Raw genomic sequence first — 22,965 nt, forward strand, 5'->3', positions numbered from 1 at the left:
TGACAGACCCTGGAGACCACATTGGACCTGACAGACCCTGGAGACCACATTGGACCTGACAGAACCTGGAGACCACATTGGACCTGACAGACCCTGGAGACCACATGGGACCTGACAGACCCTGGAGACCACATTGGACCTGACAGACCCTGGAGACCACATTGGACCTGACAGAACCTGGAGACCACATTGGACCTGACAGACCCTGGAGACCACATTGGACCTGACAGACCCTGGAGACCACATTGGACCTGACAGAACCTGGAGACCACATTGGACCTGACAGACCCTGGAGACCACATGGGACCTGACAGACCCTGGAGACCACATTGGACCTGACAGACCCTGGAGACCACATTGGACCTGACAGACCCCAGTAGACCACATTGAACCTCAGATTGTGGACTCACTGTCCTCTCTGGAATTGCTGATGTCACTGTCTTATAATGTATTCAGAAATGACCAAAAATAGTCCCTTGCCTGATCACAGGTCCAGTTTTCAGGTATACAGTGTAGTTCTCCATTAGTCCACAGGGTGGCAGCACAAAATAACTCAGTGCCATCCACAGAACACACTGGTTCACTGACTGTACATCCAATGAAAAACCTCTGGTCAGTTCCTTCTTTTTCAGCTCCTCCACTCCTCGGTGCTTCGTGGTTCCTCATGAATCCATCTCAGAGAATCATCTGGAAGGATGTTTCACCGCCTTTAAAGTCACATGATGGACCGAGGAGGCGGAGCTAAAGGAAGTCTGCCTCACCTTCTGTGACATCATCAGAGGGAGGGGTGAGGAGTGGAGGAGAAGAAGTGAGGAGTGGAGGAGAAGAAGTGAGGATGTGCTGCTGCTTTCACATCTGTCGATCATCTGGACTCAGCTGATCCTCACACAGTCCTGATCACAGTGACTGTTCCACAGATCACCACCTCCATCTGAAGAAAGAAGAAAATACAAACAGATCAGAAAGAAATGTTTACGGAGACATTTCTGAATTTATTCAAACCACAGAGGAATCACTAAAAATAATCAAACAGACTTCTAATCATGGAGGTGTTCACCAAACCAGCACAAACTGACATTACTTACAGTGTCTCCAGTTTACAGTGTGGACTCTGAACAAGGTCCTCCAGTTCTTTAACATCTGAATCCTTCAGGTTGTTCTCACATAAGTAGAGTTTTATCAGATGTGAAGGATTGGACTTCAGAGCTGCTGCCAGATAAGAACAGCTGATTTTGGACAAACTGCAGTAATTCAACCTGAATAAAGAAGAAATGATGGAGATTCAAATTAATGAACATTTCAGCCAAATATATTTAGGTTTTCAACATGAATGTGAAATATTCAACATTCATTTCAACCAAACAGTTTTTACTGACTGTAATTTTTGTAGCTGACAGAAAAATCCAACATTAAATGGTGTCGACTATACAGTGGTTAGAAAAACTCTGTGAACCCTCAAAGTTTTCTGCATGAATTGCTCATAAAATGTGATCTGCATCTCAGTCACCAGTATAGACAAACACAATGTGTTGAACCCAAAACCACACAGCAAATGGGGGGTTAAGTGCCTTGCTCAAGGGAACATCAGCAAAAACTCTCCACCAGTCCAGGGAATCGAACCTGCGACCCTTCGGTCACCAGTCGACTCTCCAGCCAATCCAGGCCACGGCAGCTCCAATCATGGAGGACCAAATGGAATCCTGAGTTTGTCAACATGTAAACATAGAAGTAAAGTGACTAGAGTGGCTTCAGAAACAGAAAAACCACCTTTTGGAAAGAGCCAGTCAGAGCCCAGAGCTGAATCCAATAGAGACGCTGTGGACTGAACTCACCAGAGCCTTTCACAGCAGACATGCTCAGAATAGAGCTGAGCTGATGCACTTGTGTCACAAAGAATGATCCCAAATGTCCCTGGACATTGTGCAGGTCAGATCAGCAGCTCCAAAAACACTGGTTTAAGGTTATTGGTGCAAAAGGAGCTTCAATCATTACATTCACTGGGACTGTTGAAGAGTTGTGCTCAATAAACACATGAAATATTAGTAGTGTTTGTGTGCTATTAGCTTAAACACATTGGATCTGTCTATACTTGTGACTGACATGGAGATTAGATCAGATTTTATGAGCAATTCATGCAGAAAACTACAACATTTCAAAGGGTTCACACAACTGTTCTTGGAACTGTAAAACAACAGAATGGATGTCAGTTCTGTTTGTTCATAAATGAGGTTCAGCTGCTCCTAAAACAGAACTCTATCAAACTAACAGTGAACTGACCTCAGATCCTGTAGTTTACAATGTGGACTCTGCAGGAAATCACACAGCTCCTTCACTCCTGAATCCTGGAAGTTGTTTTCACTCAGATCCAGTTTTATCAGATGTGAAGGATTGGACTTCAGAGCTGAGGCCACAGAAGAACAGCTGATCTGTGATAAACTGCAGTTAATCAACCTGAAGAAAGAATAAATCATACAGATTAAAATGTATTAATGATCCAGTCAGATGTGTTCAGGTTTTAATTGGTGACTTAACTCGACTGAACTTTACACTTTTGTTCAATCACTTTCTCATTTGTTTCAGTTCCATGTCTACAGAGTCAATGTCTTCTACAAACACACACACACACAATAAATCTGTCATGACTATTGTACTGATGGAGTGTATTCTGATCAAATGGACATGATTATAGTTCAGATAATTCTATTTTCAGTGTCTGTCAGTGCATCCATAAACACACACACTGTTGTTTATGTTTCTGGTCATTTCAACGTACAAATTCACTGTATTTTTCGGACTCTAAGGTGCACTTAAAATCCTTTAATTTTCTCAAAAATCGACAGTGTGCCTTTTAATCTGGTGCCCCTTATGCATTAATTCTGGTTGTGCTTACTAACTGATTTTATGCGGTACACGGCGCTCAAAAATCTGTCCAAATGTTTTAGTGCGACTTTGGTAAGCTATGAAGCCGCACCGCTTGATGGATTGTCGGAGCATTAACTTCGTCAGGAGCCTCGCAGAATAATACGTAGTACTGTGCTTGAACATAATATTACAGTTAGGGTTACGTTTACGTCAAGAGGCCGGATGGCTTTTTCCACAAATCTCCGTCCCTACTGATCTGCGACTCCATGCGCACCCATCTCACTGATCCTGTCAAAACCCAAGTGAAACAAACTAATTCGGAGTTTGCCATCATTCCGGGTGGATTAACCAAAGAACTCCAACTGCTAGATATTGGTGTCAACAGGTCGTTCAAAGGTAAACTGAGCTGCGTGGGAGCATCGGAGGACAGAGGGCGAACACACATTCACCAAGACAGGGAGGCAACGCAGGGCCAGTTACGCCACTATCTGCCAATGGATGGTGGACGCCTGGGCTAAGGGATCAGTCTCAAGTGTCGACCGAGCTTTCACGAAGGCCGGAATCATCACTGAACAGAGAAGTAACAGCAACGAGACTGACTCGGATAATAACCAGAGGGATCTGGGCACGCTTGATGCAGAAATCGCCAACTGTTAAACTCAGAAACTGAAGATGAAGAATTTGATGGATTTGTGGAAGAGGAATGAACTGAAAAAGTGAGTGTATTGTTGTGTATTTTTATTTGGCTAGTGCTGGCTTCCCCTCTCTATCTCTGATGTGTTACAACTGAACAATGTTGAGAGTTATTGTGATCGTGGTTGTTGTGAGTTGAATAAAGTTTGACTTATCTGAATGTTTTGTTTCGCTTAATGCTCCTTATAATCCAGTGCACCTTATGTATGAACATAGACCCGTTCGATGATATTGTGCCTTATAATATGGTGCACCTTATGGCCTGAAAAATACGGTATATTTATGTTTAAAAAATAAAATACAGGTATTTTGGATTTCATTTTGATATGTCTTATGAAAAGTTCTTTTTTTTTCTTTTTATTGTAAAGAGTTCCTTCATATATTTGTTCTCATCTCTGATGAGGCTCTGTCGTTAGTAAAACATATAAACTCTAGAACAGTAACAGTGAACTGACCTCAGATCCTGTAGTTTACAATGTGGACTCTGCAGGAAATCACACAGCTCCTTCAGTGATGAATCCTGGAGGTTGTTTCCACTCAGATCCAGTTGTATCAGATGTGAAGGATTGGACTTCAGAACTGAGGCCACAGAAGAACAGCTGATCTGTGATAAACTGCAGTTATTCAACCTGAAGAAAGAATAAATCCTACAGATTAAAATGTATTAATGATCCAGTCAGATGTGTTCAGGTTTTAACTGGTGACTTAACTCGACTGAACTTGACACTTTTGTTCAATCACTTTCTCATTTGTTTCAGTTCCATGTCTACAGAGTCAATGTCTTCTACAAACACACACCTGAACACATCAGTTCACATTTGATGTAAAATAACCTTCAACCAACTAAAGCCTTTAAACTTCACCCAGTGACTCCTCCTGCTTTAACTAGAACAGATGCTGTTTGTCATTAGACGACTGTCCCTCAAAGTACAATGAAAAAATACTAATGACTTCAATCACTGTAGAACACATACACTGTGTGTTTCCTCTAGTTTTTCCTGCTTCAATGTTACATTGTAGAATAAAAGACAAAACCTTTGAGTGTGTGTACAGATAATAAAACATATAAACTCTAGAACAGTAACAGTGAACTGACCCCAGATCCTGTAGTTTACAATGTGGACTCTGCAGGAAATCACACAGCTCCTTCACTGATGAATCCTGGAGGTTGTTTCCACTCAGATCCAGTTTTATCAGATGTGAAGGATTGGACTTCAGAACTGAGGCCACAGAAGAACAGCTGATCTGTGATAAACTGCAGTTACTCAACCTGAAGAAAGAGTCAATGATGTAAATTAAATCCATTCAGGATCCAGTTCTATATGTTTCGGGTTTAACCACATGTTTCAGACTGTTTTTGTCAGATTTCTATGTGTAAACTCAAATGTCTAAAGTGTCAGACAAATGTCAACAGTAAACAGACCAATATTTACACATTATTTCTACATGTGTATAAATCTGCATCAAATAGAGGGAATGTTTCCTTATTATTAACATTAATGTCAGTATTTAGTGAGTGTCAAACTGTTGGAATATGTTTTCATGCTTTGATGTCATAGAAATGCAAACCCCAGTGGATGATGTTCTCTATGACATCACCAAAAGTCTAAAGCTTTGCCATTGGAGCTGAAGTACTGTCCTGCAGTAAATGCACATCATTATTCCACCACTGTCACTGATGGAAATGTTTGAGCTGAATATTCCCTTTCTCTCTGATGTCATATTAGTTGGAGTGAACAAACACTGAAACTAGGACTGCTTTTCTTTGGAGTCTTTCCACCTATACATCTGTAGTTTCAGTTCAGAACTCATCTGTGTTGTTGTTCATTTGGGAGCTTTGTCATTAATGGCTCATCTTTTCATGTGGGACAGATCATCACACTCATATGACTGGACTCCTCACTTTCTGGACCTGAACAATGACTGGACTTGTGGGATTTTCATCCTACAACCTTCAGACGTTCTACACACATAAAGGTGAACACTCTAGACTTACTTGTAGTTTGGACATAGTTTGGAACTTTCACCTCCGTCATTTTGGCTCATGCTGTTTTACACTCTTTAGAGTTTCTGTCGGATTTGATCTGTGGTCAATCACATGTTTAAAAAAGCACTTTTACAGCTTTAGATTCACTTCAGATTCCACAATTTACACTTGATGATCATCTTGTCTATTTGAACACATGCAGTATTTGATCATGTGTTGATTCTTTCTTTGTTGTGAACACAAAGTAAACTCTTCCTCCATGTTGAACCGTTGTCTGAATACAGTTGGTGAACATTTGAACAACAGTGTCTTCCTGTTCTTGGTGTTCTTCAGTTTCTGTCAATTCTTTGTGTTTAGATACTGATGAATCTGTCATGACTCTATTGTACTGATGGAGTGGATTCTGATCAAATGGACATCATTATATTTCAGACAATTCCATTTTCAGTGTCTGTCAGTGCATCCATAAACACACACACACTGTTTATGTTTATGGTCATTTTAACGTAAAAATACATTTTCAATTTTCTTTTTTTTTTTAAAGAAAATACAATACAGGTATTTTGGATTTCATTTTGATATGTCTAATGAATTTTTGTTTTATTTTCTTTTTTTAAATTTCAACAAGTTCCTTCACATATTTGTTCTCATCTCTGATGAGGCTCTGTCGTTAGTAAAACATATAAACTCTAGAACAGTAACAGTGAACTGACCTCAGATCCTGTAGTTTACAATGTGGACTCTGCAGGAAATCACACAGCTCCTTCACTGATGAATCCTGGAGGTTGTTTCCACTCAGATCCAGTTTTATCAGATGTGAAGGACTGGACTTCAGAACTGAGGCCACAGAAGAACAGCTGATCTGTGATAAACTGCAGTTAATCAACCTGAAGAAAGAATAAATCATACAGATTAAAATGTATTAATGATCCAGTCAGATGTGTTCAGGTTTTAATTGGTGACTTAACTCAACTGAACTTTACACTTTTGTTCAATCACTTTCACATTTGTTTCAGTTCCATGTCTACAGAGTCAATGTCTTCTACAAACACACACACACACAATAAATCTGTCATGACTATTGTACTGATGGAGTGTATTCTGATCAAATGGACATCATTATACTTCAGATAATTCCATTTTCAGTGCCTGTCAGTGCATCCATAAACACACACACTGTTGTTTATGTTTCTGGTCATTTCAACGTACAAATTCACTGTATTTTTCGGACTCTAAGGTGCACTTAAAATCCTTTAATTTTCTCAAAAATCGACAGTGTGCCTTTTAATCTGGTGCCCCTTATGCATTAATTCTGGTTGTGCTTACTAACTGATTTTATGTGCTACACGGCCCTCAAAAATCTGTCCAAATGTTTTAGTGCGACTTTGGTAAGCTATGAAGCCGCACCGCTTGATGGATTGTCGGAGCATTAACTTCGTCAGGAGCCTCGCAGAATAATACGTAGTACTGTGCTTGAACATAATATTACAGTTAGGGTTACGTTTACGTCAAGAGGCCGGATGGCTTTTTCCACAAATCTCCGTCCCTACTGATCTGCGACTCCATGCGCACCCATCTCACTGATCCTGTCAAAACCCAAGTGAAACAAACTAATTCGGAGTTTGCCATCATTCCGGGTGGATTAACCAAAGAACTCCAACTGCTAGATATTGGTGTCAACAGGTCGTTCAAAGGTAAACTGTGAGCTGCGTGGGAGCATCGGAGGACAGAGGGCGAACACACATTCACCAAGACAGGGAGGCAACGCAGGGCCAGTTACGCCACTATCTGCCAATGGATGGTGGACGCCTGGGCTAAGGGATCAGTCTCAAGTGTCGACCGATGTTTCACGAAGGCCGGAATCATCACTGAACAGAGAAGTAACAGCAACGAGACTGACTCGGATAATGACCAGAGGGATCTGGGCACGCTTGATGCAGAAATCGCCAACTGTTAAACTCAGAAACTGAAGATGAACAATTTGATGGATTTGTGGAAGAGGAATGAACTGAAAAAGTGAGTGTATTGTTGTGTATTTTTATTTGGCTAGTGCTGGCTTCCCCTCTCTATCTCTGATGTGTTACAACTGAACAATGTTGAGAGTTATTGTGATCGTGGTTGTTGTGAGTTGAATAAAGTTTGACTTATCTGAATGTTTTGTTTCGCTTAATGCTCCTTATAATCCAGTGCACCTTATGTATGAACATAGACCCGTTCGATGATATTGTGCCTTATAATATGGTGCACCTTATGGCCTGAAAAATACGGGATATTTATGTTTAAAAAATAAAATACAGGTATTTTGGATTTCATTTTGATATGTCTTATGAAAAGTTCTTTTTTTTTCTTTTTATTGTAAAGAGTTCCTTCATATATTTGTTCTCATCTCTGATGAGGCTCTGTCGTTAGTAAAACATATAAACTCTAGAACAGTAACACTGAACTGACCTCAGATCCTGTAGTTTACAATGTGGACTCTGCAGGAAATCACACAGCTCCTTCACTGATGAATCCTGGAGGTTGTTTCCACTCAGATCCAGTTGTATCAGATGTGAAGGATTGGACTTCAGAACTGAGGCCACAGAAGAACAGCTGATCTGTGATAAACTGCAGTTATTCAACCTGAAGAAAGAATAAATCCTACAGATTAAAATGTATTAATGATCCAGTCAGATGTGTTCAGGTTTTAACTGGTGACTTAACTCGACTGAACTTGACACTTTTGTTCAATCACTTTCTCATTTGTTTCAGTTCCATGTCTACAGAGTCAATGTCTTCTACAAACACACACCTGAACACATCAGTTCACATTTGATGTAAAATAACCTTCAACCAACTAAAGCCTTTAAACTTCACCCAGTGACTCCTCCTGCTTTAACTAGAACAGATGCTGTTTGTCATTAGACGACTGTCCCTCAAAGTACAATGAAAAAATACTAATGACTTCAATCACTGTAGAACACATACACTGTGTGTTTCCTCTAGTTTTTCCTGCTTCAATGTTACATTGTAGAATAAAAGACAAAACCTTTGAGTGTGTGTACAGATAATAAAACATATAAACTCTAGAACAGTAACAGTGAACTGACCCCAGATCCTGTAGTTTACAATGTGGACTCTGCAGGAAATCACACAGCTCCTTCACTGATGAATCCTGGAGGTTGTTTCCACTCAGATCCAGTTTTATCAGATGTGAAGGATTGGACTTCAGAACTGAGGCCACAGAAGAACAGCTGATCTGTGATAAACTGCAGTTACTCAACCTGAAGAAAGAGTCAATGATGTAAATTAAATCCATTCAGGATCCAGTTCTATATGTTTCGGGTTTAACCACATGTTTCAGACTGTTTTTGTCAGATTTCTATGTGTAAACTCAAATGTCTAAAGTGTCAGACAAATGTCAACAGTAAACAGACCAATATTTACACATTATTTCTACATGTGTATAAATCTGCATCAAATAGAGGGAATGTTTCCTTATTATTAACATTAATGTCAGTATTTAGTGAGTGTCAAACTGTTGGAATATGTTTTCATGCTTTGATGTCATAGAAATGCAAACCCCAGTGGATGATGTTCTCTATGACATCACCAAAAGTCTAAAGCTTTGCCATTGGAGCTGAAGTACTGTCCTGCAGTAAATGCACATCATTATTCCACCACTGTCACTGATGGAAATGTTTGAGCTGAATATTCCCTTTCTCTCTGATGTCATATTAGTTGGAGTGAACAAACACTGAAACTAGGACTGCTTTTCTTTGGAGTCTTTCCACCTATACATCTGTAGTTTCAGTTCAGAACTCATCTGTGTTGTTGTTCATTTGGGAGCTTTGTCATTAATGGCTCATCTTTTCATGTGGGACAGATCATCACACTCATATGACTGGACTCCTCACTTTCTGGACCTGAACAATGACTGGACTTGTGGGATTTTCATCCTACAACCTTCAGACGTTCTACACACATAAAGGTGAACACTCCAGACTTACTTGTAGTTTGGACATAGTTTGGAACTTTCACCTCCGTCATTTTGGCTCATGCTGTTTTACACTCTTTAGAGTTTCTGTCGGATTTGATCTGTGGTCAATCACATGTTTAAAAAAGCACTTTTACAGCTTTAGATTCACTTCAGATTCCACAATTTACACTTGATGATCATCTTGTCTATTTGAACACATGCAGTATTTGATCATGTGTTGATTCTTTCTTTGTTGTGAACACAAAGTAAACTCTTCCTCCATGTTGAACCGTTGTCTGAATACAGTTGGTGAACATTTGAACAACAGTGTCTTCCTGTTCTTGGTGTTCTTCAGTTTCTGTCAATTCTTTGTGTTTAGATACTGATGAATCTGTCATGACTCTATTGTACTGATGGAGTGGATTCTGATCAAATGGACGTCATTATATTTCAGAGAATTCCATTTTCAGTGTCTGTCAGTGCATCCATAAACACACACACACTGTTTATGTTTATGGTCATTTTAACGTAAAAATACATTTTCAATTTTCTTTTTTTTTTTTAAAGAAAATACAATACAGGTATTTTGGATTTCATTTTGATATGTCTAATGAATTTTTGTTTTATTTTCTTTTTTTAAATTTCAACAAGTTCCTTCACATATTTGTTCTCATCTCTGATGAGGCTCTGTCGTTAGTAAAACATATAAACTCTAGAACAGTAACAGTGAACTGACCTCAGATCCTGTAGTTTACAATGTGGACTCTGCAGGAAATCACACAGCTCCTTCACTGATGAATCCTGGAGGTTGTTTCCACTCAGATCCAGTTTTATCAGATGTGAAGGACTGGACTTCAGAACTGAGGCCACAGAAGAACAGCTGATCTGTGATAAACTGCAGTTAATCAACCTGAAGAAAGAATAAATCATACAGATTAAAATGTATTAATGATCCAGTCAGATGTGTTCAGGTTTTAATTGGTGACTTAACTCAACTGAACTTTACACTTTTGTTCAATCACTTTCACATTTGTTTCAGTTCCATGTCTACAGAGTCAATGTCTTCTACAAACACACACACAATAAATCTGTCATGACTATTGTACTGATGGAGTGTATTCTGATCAAATGGACATCATTATACTTCAGATAATTCCATTTTCAGTGCCTGTCAGTGCATCCATAAACACACACACTGTTGTTTATGTTTCTGGTCATTTCAACGTACAAATTCACTGTATTTTTCGGACTCTAAGGTGCACTTAAAATCCTTTAATTTTCTCAAAAATCGACAGTGTGCCTTTTAATCTGGTGCCCCTTATGCATTAATTCTGGTTGTGCTTACTAACTGATTTTATGTGCTACACGGCCCTCAAAAATCTGTCCAAATGTTTTAGTGCGACTTTGGTAAGCTATGAAGCTGCACCGCTTGATGGATTGTCGGAGCATTAACTTCGTCAGGAGCCTCGCAGAATAATACGTAGTACTGTGCTTGAACATAATATTACAGTTAGGGTTACGTTTACGTCAAGAGGCCGGATGGCTTTTTCTACAAATCTCCGTCCCTACTGATCTGCGACTCCATGCGCGCCCATCTCACTGATCCTGTCAAAACACAAGTGAAACAAACTAATTCGGAGTTTGCCATCATTCCGGGTGGATTAACCAAAGAACTCCAACCGATAGATATTGGTGTCAACAGGTCGTTCAAAGGTAAACTGTGAGCTGCGTGGGAGCATCGGAGGACAGAGGGCGAACACACATTCACCAAGACAGGGAGGCAACGCAGGGCCAGTTACGCCACTATCTGCCAATGGATGGTGGACGCCTGGGCTAAGGGATCAGTCTCAAGTGTCGACCGATGTTTCACGAAGGCCGGAATCATCACTGAACAGAGAAGTAACAGCAACGAGACTGACTCGGATAATAACCAGAGGGATCTGGGCACGCTTGATGCAGAAATTGCCAACTGTTAAACTCAGAAACTGAAGATGAACAATTTGATGGATTTGTGGAAGAGGAATGAACTGAAAAAGTGAGTGTATTGTTGTGTATTTTTATTTGGCTAGTGCTGGCTTCCCCTCTCTATTTCTGATGTGTGACAACTGAACAATGTTGAGAGTTATTGTGATCGTGGTTGTTGTGAGTTAAATAAAGTTTGACTTATCTGAATGTTTTATTTTGCTAAATGCTCCTTATAATCCAGTGCACCTTATGTATGAACATAGACCCGTTCGTTGATATTGTGCCTTATAATATGGTGCACCTTATGGCCCGAAAAATACGGTATATTTATTTTTAAAAAATACAATACAGGTATTTTGGATTTCATTTTGATATGTCTTATGAAAAGTTCTTTTTTTTTCTTTATTGAAAAGAGTTCCTTCATATATTTGTTCTCATCTCTGATGAGGCTCTGTCGTTAGTAAAACATATAAACTCTAGAACAGTAACACTGAACTGACCTCAGATCCTGTAGTTTACAATGTGGACTCTGCAGGAAATCACACAGCTCCTTCACTGATGAATCCTGGAGGTTGTTGTAACTCAGATTCAGTTTTATCAGATGTGAAGGATTGGACTTCAGAACTGAGGCCACAGAAGAACAGCTGATCTGTGATAAACTGCAGTTATACAACCTGAAGAAAGAGTCAATGATGTAAATTAAATCCATTCAGGATCCAGTTCCATATGTTTCGGGTTTAATCCCATGTTTCAGACTGTTTTTGTCAGATTTCTATGTGTAAACTCAAATGTCTAAAGTGTCAGACAAATGTCAACAGTAAACAGACCAATATTTACACATTATTTCTACATGCGTATAAATCTGCATCAAATAGAGGGAATGTTTCCTTATTATTAACGTTCATGTCAGTATTTAGTGAGTGTCAAACTGTTGGAATATGTTTTCATGCTTTGATGTCATAGAAATGCAAACCCCAGTGGATGATGTTCTCTATGACATCACCAAAAGTCTAAAGCTTTGCCATTGGAGCTGAAGTACTGTCCTGCAGTAAATGCACATCATTATTCCACCACTGTCACTGATGGAAATGTTTGAGCTGAATATTCCCTTTCTCTCTGATGTCATATTAGTTGGAGTGAACAAACACTGAAACTAGGACTGCTTTTCTTTGGAGTCTTTCCACCTATACATCTGTAGTTTCAGTTCAGAACTCATCTGTGTTGTTGTTCATTTGGGAGCTTTGTCATTAATGGCTCATCTTTTCATGTGGGACAGATCATCACACTCATATGACTGGACTCCTCACTTTCTGGACCTGAACAATGACTGGACTTGTGGGATTTTCATCCTACAACCTTCAGACGTTCTACACACATAAAGGTGAACACTCTAGACTTACTTGTAGTTTGGACATAGTTTGGAACTTTCACCTCCGTCATTTTGGCTCATGCTGTTTTACACTCTTTAGAGTTTCTGTCGGATTTGATCTGTGGTCAATCACATGTTTAAAAAAGCACTTTTACAGCTTTAGATTCACTTCAGATTCCACAATTTACACTTGATGATCATCTTGTCTATTTGAACACATGCAGTATTTGATCATGTGTTGATTCTTTCTTTGTTGTGAACACAAAGTAAACTCTTCCTCCATGTTGAACCGTTGTCTGAATACAGTTGGTGAACATTTGAACAACAGTGTCTTCCTGTTCTTGGTGTTCTTCAGTTTCTGTCAATTCTTTGTGTTTAGATACTGATGAATCTGTCATGACTCTATTGTACTGATGGAGTGGATTCTGATCAAATGGACATCATTATATTTCAGACAATTCCATTTTCAGTGTCTGTCAGTGCATCCATAAACACACACACACTGTTTATGTTTATGGTCATTTTAACGTAAAAATACATTTTCAATTTTCTTTTTTTTTTTAAAGAAAATACAATACAGGTATTTTGGATTTCATTTTGATATGTCTAATGAATTTTTGTTTTATTTTCTTTTTTTAAATTTCAACAAGTTCCTTCACATATTTGTTCTCATCTCTGATGAGGCTCTGTCGTTAGTAAAACATATAAACTCTAGAACAGTAACAGTGAACTGACCTCAGATCCTGTAGTTTACAATGTGGACTCTGCAGGAAATCACACAGCTCCTTCACTGATGAATTCTGGAGGTTGTTTTCACTCAGATCCAGTTTTATCAGATGTGCAGGATTGGACTTCAGAGCTGAGGCCACAGAAGAACAGCTGATCTGTGATAAACTGCAGTTAATCAACCTGAAGAAAGAATAAATGATGTAAATTAAATCCATTAATGACACATTTTATTTATTTATTTTTAGGGCTGTCAAAATTAACGCATTAACTCAGATTAATCCATCATCATGATTAATCTGATCATAAATGTTAACGTCATTAACCCATCTGCAGCAGAATGACTGAACGTCTGCTCCAACACATTTGGGTCAGTTTGTCCAGTAGAGTTAGAACAGAACCAGCAGAACCCACCCATAAAGAACAGAACCAGCAGAACCCACCCATAAAGAACAGAACCAGCAGAACCGACCCATAAAGATGGAAGAGAAGAACCAGCAGAACCGACCAATAAAGAACAGAACCAGCAGAACCCACCCATAAAGAACAGAACCAGCAGAACCCACCCATAAAGAACAGAACCAGTAGAACCCACCCATAAAGATGGAAGAACAGAAATATGAGGACAAAAAACCCCAGACGAACAGTCGACCCACAGAAAATCTTGGACCCACTCTGCAGAAGGAGTTTTCTATTCACTGAAGCACTTCCAGATTCAAATACCACATTAACACCAAGCAGACGTTAGTCTGGATTCTGCCAACACTTGGGCTGACAGAATCCAAACTTGTGACAAACATGTTTAGTGCAAATATATTGAAAAAAAATAATAAAGTAAGGTCCGCACAACCTGTGAGCTCCCAAAGAATTTATTAACAGACATGAGGCCAGTCGGGCCTCGACCCAAAACGTTACTTTCTTACTTTTTCTTTTTTTCTCACCAATTTTTTTGGGATCCTGCACACCCTTCATTTTCTGGATATGAGTGTCGATCACCTCTAGTGCAAATATATTCCCTTCTTTCTTCAGTCTGTTTGCTCAAGCAAAATGAAACACCATTAATACAGATAAAAAATTCATGAGATTTAATCATGATTAATCCAAACTAATCCACAGCAACCCTGTGATTAATCTGATTAAAACTTTTAATTGTCTGACTGCACTATTTATTCTACGATCAATACAATATGTAAAGTACAAATACTAGATTCCTGAAGTCGTTCTCATTACAAGTAAAATGTAATTAAATGGTTTGAACTCATAATACTTAATGTGCAGGAAAATTGTTGCTGTCAGTGTTCTTTGATTTATAACTCAGTCCAGAAATGAAACAATTCATGTTTCAGTTTATTACAAATATTTCAACTCAACCCATCTGCTGATCTGTGGGTTTCACTGTATGTAATATGTACATTTATTCAATATTAGAAGATGATGTTCTTGTTTAATGTTCAATCCTCTGATCTGAGCTGAAAAGGTTTCAAATAGAAAATGATAAACTCAAGAACAGACATCTGATGACAGCTTTTCTTGGTGTTCTATTATTCTTTTACTTTGCGTTCTCTTTTTTTTATCAGTATTTGGTATTTCATCGTGGTGCTTTTACTTGACTGTATTAAAAGAACATCTTCAACTCATCATATGATGGAAAATAAAGGATGATGATGGGTTTGTATGACACAGGTTTGGTTGTTTAATGCTCACACATCTGATCATGTAAACGTGTGTGAATCTTCCATATGAAACATTTACAGTATTTTTAAAAACATCTCTTTCAGTGTAGGTTTTCAGTGTCAGTTTTGGTTGTCTGAGATCAGATCAGGAACAGCTGTTGTTCCACTGGACCACATGGTGCTTCAGTAATTAGCACTACGGCCTCTGAGCAGGAGGAGGATTCCAGCACCAACTGTGTGTACCTTTGTGTGTGAGCGCTGCATGTTCTACCCCTGTCTGCATGGGTTCTCTCTGGGTTCTCCAGGTTCCTAACATCCTCCTTCTTCATAGTTTCAATGGGAAATCCAAATCCCTCATAGGTGTGAATGTGAGAATGAATGGTTGTTGGTGTGTGACAGCACTGCAGTGAACAGGGTGGACCCCACCTTCATCTATAGGTAAGCAGGATCACCTCTGGCACCCCCATGACCCTCAAGAGGAAAAACACATGGATGTGTTTGGACTGAACAGTAGACAGTCAGTGAACTAACCTCAGAGTTTCCAGTCTGCAGTTTGGACTCTCCAGTCCAGACGCCAGTTTCACTCCTGAGTTCTGTAGGTTGTTGTGACTCAGATCCAAAAGTCTCAGATGTGAAGGATTAGACTTCAGAGCTGAGGCCACAACTTCACAGTGAGTCTGTGAGAGTCCACAGCCATAAAGTCTATAAATACAGAATTTACAGGAAATTAATTCTGAACACATTTATTGAACATCTGAGTCTGAACGAGGTCAGGATATGGTGTTGTGTGACACCAGTTTAATGAACAGTTCGAAGGTTTAAAAAAGACAAGAAAAGCAGATGAATAAAATAGACGAGTATAAAGACAGATGGAATGACAGCTTCCAAACAATAAAACCAAACACCCTAGATCTGCCCCTAGTGGCTGGATGTAGTATAGTTCAGACTGTTCTCCTGTTCTATGGGACTTCAGACAAACTACACAGTCAAAGTATACATCCAATAAATGTTCATTAGGCTGATATTTATTCAAGAAATCATTTGACTAATTACTTAGATTTGAATAAGTTACATGATGATCTTAAAATGAGTGATCGACCGCTTCAATGACCAATCAGTGTCAAGAATCCCTCACAAACACAAACACAAACCAATCAGTCATCTGGTGGGTGGAGCTCACATCCCAGTGTCTCTACTCCGTTGACTCTGATCATACAACCATCATGGCAGTTCCCATATTTCACTTTGACAGAAACACAAGACAGAGGGTCATGTGATCCATCTGTAGATTCAGTCTATGATTCATACTCTTCATATTCTCATCAGTACTTACTCGGCCTCTCTGCAGTTCCTCACAGCTGGGATCAGTCTGTGTCTTCCTTCATCTGATGTGTCGTACTTCTGCAGGTTCAGTTCATCCAGAACCTCCTCTGACATCTGCAACATGTAGGCCAGAGCTGAACACTGGATCTCAGACAGTTTCTTCTTTGATCTGTTCTCTGACTTCAGGAACTCTTGGATCTCCTGATGGACTGTTTGGTCCTTCATCTCCGTCAGACAGTGGAAGATGTTGATGCTTCTGTCAGGACAGATGTCCTTAATGTTCATCTGCTTCAGGTTCTTGATGACTTCATGGATGCTCTCTGGTCTGTTCTCTTTTGGACCCAGCAGACCTCCTAAAAGTCTGTGGTTGGACTCCAGACAGAGGCCATGAAGGAAACGAACAAACAGATCCAGGTGTCCGTTCTCACTCTGAAGGGATTTTATCATGACTTTACTGAGGAAAACATCCAGGCTGTCACTGAGGCTGTCACTGACTGTGAAATACCTGAACATTTTCTGAAAAACTGATTTTAAGCCCTTGTCCTGGTCTCCCAGAAACCTCTCCAGAACCTCTGTGTTGTTGCTGGTGTAACAGTGGTAGATGTAGACTGCAGCCAGAAACTCCTGAACACTCAGGTGAACAAAGCTGTAGATTGTTTTCTGGAAGATTACAGTCTCTGTTTTGAAGATCTCTGTACAAACTCCTGAGTACACCAAGACCTCTGTGACGTCCAGACCACACTGATCCAGGTCTTCTTGGTAGAACATCATGTTTCTTTTCTCCAGTTGTTCAAACGCCGGCCTCCCCAACTTCAGAAGGACTTCCATGTCTGCCTTTGTCAGCTCTTCTAGACTTGTTTCATGTCCTTTTTTGTACTTGTTCTTCCTCTTTGTCTGGACCATGATGAAGTGTGAGTACAGGTCTGTCAGGGTCTTGGGCAGCTCTTCTCTCTGGTCTGAAGTCAACATGTGCTCCAGAACTGTAGAACTGATCCAGCAGAAGACTGGGATTTGACACATGATGTGGAGGCTCCTGGATGTCTTGATGTGTGAGATCATTTTGTTGGACAGATCTTCATCAGTGGATCTCTTCTTGAAGTACTCCTCCTTCTGGTCATCAGTGGTGAAGCCTCGGACCTCTGTTACCCTGTCCACACATGAAGGAGGGATCTGATTGGCTGCTGCAGGTCTAGATGTTATCCAGATGAGAGCTGATGGAAGCAGGTTCCCCTTGATGAGGTTGGTCAACAGGACGTTGACTGATGACTTGTGAGTGACGTCTGAAACAACCTGACAGTGGTGGAAATCCAGTGACAGTCTGCTTTCATCCAGGCCGTCGCAGATGAACAGAAGTTTGCAGACACTGATCTGTTCTGCTGTGACCTTCTGTAATGTTGGATGGAAAACATGGAGCAGCGTCAGCAGACTGTACTGCTCATCTGAGACCAGGTTCAGCTCTCTGAAGGACAGCGGAACCACCAGACTGACGTCCTGGTTTTCTAAACCCTCGGCCCAGTCCAGAGTGAACTTCAGCACCGAGAAGGTTTTTCCAACTCCAGCCACGCCGTTGGTCAGAACCACTCTGATGGGTGTCTGCTGCTCGGGTAAGGCTTTGAAGATGTCCTGACACCTGATTGGCCTTTCTTGGATGATCTTCTTGGAAACTGTCTCCAGCGTCCTCACCTCATGTTGGGTATGAACGTCTTCACTCTGTCCCTCTGTGATGTAGAGCTCAGTGTAGATCCGGTTTAGACGGGTTCTACTTCCTGTTTCCTCAGTTCCTTCAGTCACACATTCACATCTGCTCCTCAGACTGAGTTTATGTTCAACTGCAACCAGACAACAAACACTTGAAATAAACACAGCTGGGTCAAAACATCTGTTCTCATCTGTCAGTCAATGTTAATACTATTTCATATTGACAACAGTTTCCAAATGACAAACCCTACACCTGTTACTATGGAAACCACTGATCAGACATGGATCTGATTTATACAAACAGGAATCATTCCAAAGCAGTTCTAACAACACGGACAAGATGATTGTCACTGACCAAATACTGAATAATGGGATTGAATTTACAGAGAATCAGTGAGTTACTTTGACCATCATCCTCTGGAAAACATTGAATTTGATCAATAGGAAATCAAATCAATATTTCAGTTGATCATTTCCAACATTTGATAGAAAATGTAGTTCAGTCTAATGCAGTTCAGATGTTCTGTGTTGTGCTGCTCAGTCAGTGACAGTTGAACACATGTTGTGTTTAGTGAAGTGCAGACATGTTCAGACAGATGTCCAGTCTTACTTTGGACAGAGCTGTGGATCTGCAGCTCAGCTCTTGTTCTGGATGTTTCTTCACACTGGGGACAGGAGGAGTCTCCTGATGAACCAGACTGGTCCCAGTATGAAGTGATGCACTGTCTGCACAACCAGTGTCCACAGCTGGTCTGGACCAGATCACTCTGGACCTTCTGACACAAAGAACAGGACGCTGGGTTCACCTCAGGAACATGAGTCCTCTCCGTCTCTCTGTGGACATCAACACATTGTTTAGAAGAAGCTTCTTCAAAGTTCTTTCAGATCAGCTGTTCAAAGGATCACATCTACACTCACAACTCTGTGCTGGCTCAAGGACCTGGTCTGGTCGGGGATCAGACCCAGGACCTTGTTGCTGAGCGGTGCCAGTGTAAACCACTGAGCCGCCTCAACTCACAGTCTGTCTGAAAATGGCAGCTGGAAGGAATGATGAGCCTCCATTTCAGCTCACATGTCCAACCCAATGCACTGCTTGATTCTTCTGAAGCCCATGTTCAGTCAAACCCACCAGACCTGTGACCCAACAGCCTTAACCCAGCGCTCGGGTTCTGAAAACAACCCAGCATTTCTAAGTGTGTCCACACCACACAGAGGACTTCCATCTAAAACTGCTCTGGTCTTACTGGTCTGTTTCAGAGCTGATTCTCACACAAACATGTGTTTAATGTTCATTCAAATGAAGAAAACACTTCAAGCAGAAAAACAGGCTCTTAGTGTCTGAACCTTTACACACATTTGGTTCAGGATTGAACGTCTTTCTTTTTGTCACATGTGAGTGAGTCTCATGTGTTTCACAGACTTTAAGGCTGTTGTTCATCTCAGAGTCTCAAACATCTTTTCTTCACAGCAGCTGGAGTCCAAATGAGGAGTTTAGAGCATTTCACTAAAGCTGGACTGGAAACTGTCAGTTCTACTCACACACCTGAGTTTGATTTGAACCAGTTACTGACAGGAACTGATCACATCTGACCTGCAAACTTCATCAATATACAAGTAATAAGAGTATTAACAGTAATAGTAGAGGACTGGATATGATCAAAAACACACACAACTATGAACGTAGAGGGTTAGGACTAATGGTTTCAGCTGTCAATCAAGACTTCAATTACATTAAAAATTCTTCTGTCAGATGAATTCATACATGTCAAATAAAGATCAGAAATAATGTCTCATCTGTAGAAACAGTCTCTTACTCTGTGTCTGAAGGTCCAGGTTCAGGACTAAACTCTGGAGGATGTTTCTTGGACCGCTCACTCTTCATGGACAGACATGTGGACACTGGACACTCTGCTCTGGGTCTGTTATACTGACCTCTGGAAACAACACAAGTCCAACAGTTGGATTGGACAGTATGTTAGTGTTATTCACATGTGAACACTTCATTTTCTATCACCTTTGGTTATTATTCATGTGTGTTTTTATTCTGTCTGAAGGACACATTTGGACTTTAAAGTGGACACATCATGTCCTGTTGTGTCTGCAGTCAAATATTAAAGGTGTGTGACAGTGGACTCACTGTGGATCAGAGGGTCCTGGTTCATTACTGCCCCCTGGAGGTTCCTTTATGGCACTGGTTCTCAGTCTTTTTCTCTCAGGCTCCCCTTCGGAGGATGAAAAATCTCCATGCCCCCCTAAACCCCACAACATTGTAACAGTGGTGCAATTGTAACTTTTATTCAAAGAAACATCAGTATTGTAACATATTTTTTGCTTTTCCTTTAATAATTTTTATTCAAATTAAAAATAACTTAGATTTTTGCTTGAACAATACAAGTCAACTCAACAGGACTGCTCCCTCTGATGATATTTTTCCAAATAAAAACAGGAAATCTGCAATTATCGTCCAACTATGACAATAAAGTGACTATTTTTTTAGAACAACAAACACATTTTGGTAGCAAAGATGAACATTTTAACAATATCAGTGACTGCAGTGTACCTGTTTACATTGCATATCTCAGAACATTAAAGTGCAAACTGTACAAAATCTAAGCTCTTCATCTAGTCTAGTCACAGATCACCATGGCACTAGATTTGACTGTTGTACATCCCTAAAATGAGTCCAGGGTGCTCCAACGCTAAAACATTAGTTCCACCTGATACATGTTCGAACCTGAAGAAGAAAAAATAAAAAACACCCAGGAACAATCCCATGCCCCCCCCAGCAATCCTTCATCCCTCCCCTCAGGGGCCCGCCCCACAATTTGACAAACACTGTTTTATGGACAAACCCCTGTTTGTATCATGGGATAACTCTGCTCCGTCCTCCTCTTCATCCACACTCAGACTCATCCTGTGAACTTCAGTCAGTCTGAAAGGACAAACAGTCAAACTACTGTGAGCTCACCTCACTAAAACACTGGGTTCATCCGTCACAAACACAACAACTGACTGAACTATGTCAGGTATGTACCTGGGTCACCTGAGCTGACGGCTGCCCCTCCCCCTCTGCATTTACGGGAACTCAGAGGTTTGGGTATGACACAAATATTACACTATTTACCAGCTTTTACTTCAGAGTTTGTGAGGTTTTTTTGTGTAACTCACTTCTCTGGTTTGTTCCTCACATTAAAACATGTTTGAGTGTAAATTTCATCTGTGTTATTTATGTAACAGAGTCATTTAATGGTGTTAGTGTCACTTTTTAACCACAGATACAGTAGACAGATACAGTAGATTATTCATCAGACATTAAATATCACCTCTCATCCACATTAGTGACGTTTAAAGAGTTTCACACCCTTTACAGATAATAAAACTAATAGAGAAAAATTATAAATGAACTGAAAAGTAGAGCAGAAATGTAGACGTCACAAACACTGACACAACAGGAAATAAGCCAGTGGACACAGAGTCCAGTAAACCTAGTGGACACTCAGCCTGGAAGGGACTCCATCCATGTTTACAGTTCCAGTCCACACCCAGAAAACCCACTGAGTGTCATACCTGCAGCCAGACGTTAGTCTGGTTTTGTCTGTCTTTTATGTTTTGTTTGTCACTTCCTGTTTTATTTTGTTAAGTTTCCCCTCATGTGTCTTGTCTGTCGTCTTTACTTCCTGTTCCCTGATCATTCTCACCTCTCACCTGATTACCTGTCTCCGCCCTGATTTGCTCCACCTGTGTCTAATTGTCTTCCCTCCCTTTTGTGTATTTAAACCCTGTCTCTTCCCCCTGTCAGACGCCAGTTTGTAACTCCAGTAGTTCTTACCAGCGTTTTGACCTCGTTTGTTCGTTTGCCTGCCTGTTTTTGACCTGTTTTGGATTCCTCGGTTTCTTGTCTTCTGCCTGTTCCCTGTCTGGTTTTTGTCTGCCTCATCTGATACCTGGTTTTGATCTTCTCGCCCTGACTATCGGTACGTGAGTTTTTGCCTTGTCCCTATGTCCTGTTGCCCGATTGTTTGCCTGCCTGTGCATGACCTGTTTCCGTCCCTGACCTCCCTTTGCTTTTCCCTAGTCGGGAAAGAAACCCCTAACACCGCTCGGGGAGACGGGCTGTCGCCCTCAATCCGGAGGACGAATCAGAGGAGGATATCACCAACCATTATCCTCAAGATTCTGTCACTTATAATATTTTTTCACCTGTATGTGATTAATAAACCTTTTGAACTATATTTTTGGTGTTTGAGTTCTGCATTTGGATTCTGTGTTTGTACTAACGTTATCACACTGAGAGACTAGAACAGGAAAATGATCTGAATGTCAGACTCACCCTGAACCAGACATCTTCTGTCAAAACGGAGTCTGAACTCTGAATACGTTCAGGTGCTTCACCTGGGCTGACGGATGCCCCTCCCCCTCTGCATTTATTGGACGTCATGCATTCATACTTTAACCCTGTGTTATCTTAAGGTAATAAACACTCCCTTTTTGACTTCATAGTTTGTGAGATGTGAACAGTTCTGTGATCGTCTGAACATGTATTTATATGATAAAGTACATTCCAGTTTGTAGATGACAAACGTTGTTTTACAGTTGATAAAATGACTGATTGTGTATTCTTTTTGTGAAGTAGAGTCCAAGAAAGTTGTTGTGTGTCTGACATTAGTGCAGTGGTTCCAGTGGCTGCATTTGGAACTGCCTTTAGGGCTGT

The 22,965-nt window shown here is 40.4% G+C and overlaps 2 protein-coding genes across 7 annotated transcripts in view; both read right to left on the bottom strand.

The window, feature by feature from the left end:
- Nucleotides 1–22,965, bottom strand: part of LOC115426260 (NACHT, LRR and PYD domains-containing protein 14-like) — a 307,234-nt gene that overhangs the window by 233,780 nt on the left and 50,489 nt on the right. The window lies entirely within an intron of this gene.
- On the bottom strand, nucleotides 359–21,181 carry LOC115425241 (NACHT, LRR and PYD domains-containing protein 12-like). Of its 6 annotated transcripts, XM_030142637.1 has the most exons (14): nucleotides 21,107–21,181; nucleotides 20,392–20,506; nucleotides 20,069–20,188; nucleotides 18,865–19,088; nucleotides 16,567–18,385; nucleotides 15,765–15,935; nucleotides 13,570–13,743; nucleotides 8,632–8,805; nucleotides 7,991–8,164; nucleotides 4,652–4,825; nucleotides 4,011–4,184; nucleotides 2,278–2,451; nucleotides 1,086–1,256; nucleotides 359–931 (listed from the first exon to the last, which is right to left on the bottom strand). In XM_030142637.1, the coding sequence occupies exons 1-14, from the start codon at nucleotides 21,165–21,167 to the stop codon at nucleotides 919–921; spliced, it is 3,738 nt and encodes a 1,245-aa protein (XP_029998497.1). In that variant the 5' UTR covers nucleotides 21,168–21,181; the 3' UTR covers nucleotides 359–918. The 6 variants fall into 6 exon arrangements, with proteins under 6 accessions (XP_029998497.1, XP_029998499.1, XP_029998498.1 ...); XM_030142639.1 differs by lacking the exon at nucleotides 8,632–8,805; XM_030142638.1 differs by lacking the exon at nucleotides 4,652–4,825.

The sequence above is a fragment of the Sphaeramia orbicularis genome, chromosome 9 (assembly GCF_902148855.1).
Source record: "Sphaeramia orbicularis chromosome 9, fSphaOr1.1, whole genome shotgun sequence".
Lineage (NCBI taxonomy): Eukaryota > Metazoa > Chordata > Actinopteri > Kurtiformes > Apogonidae > Sphaeramia > Sphaeramia orbicularis.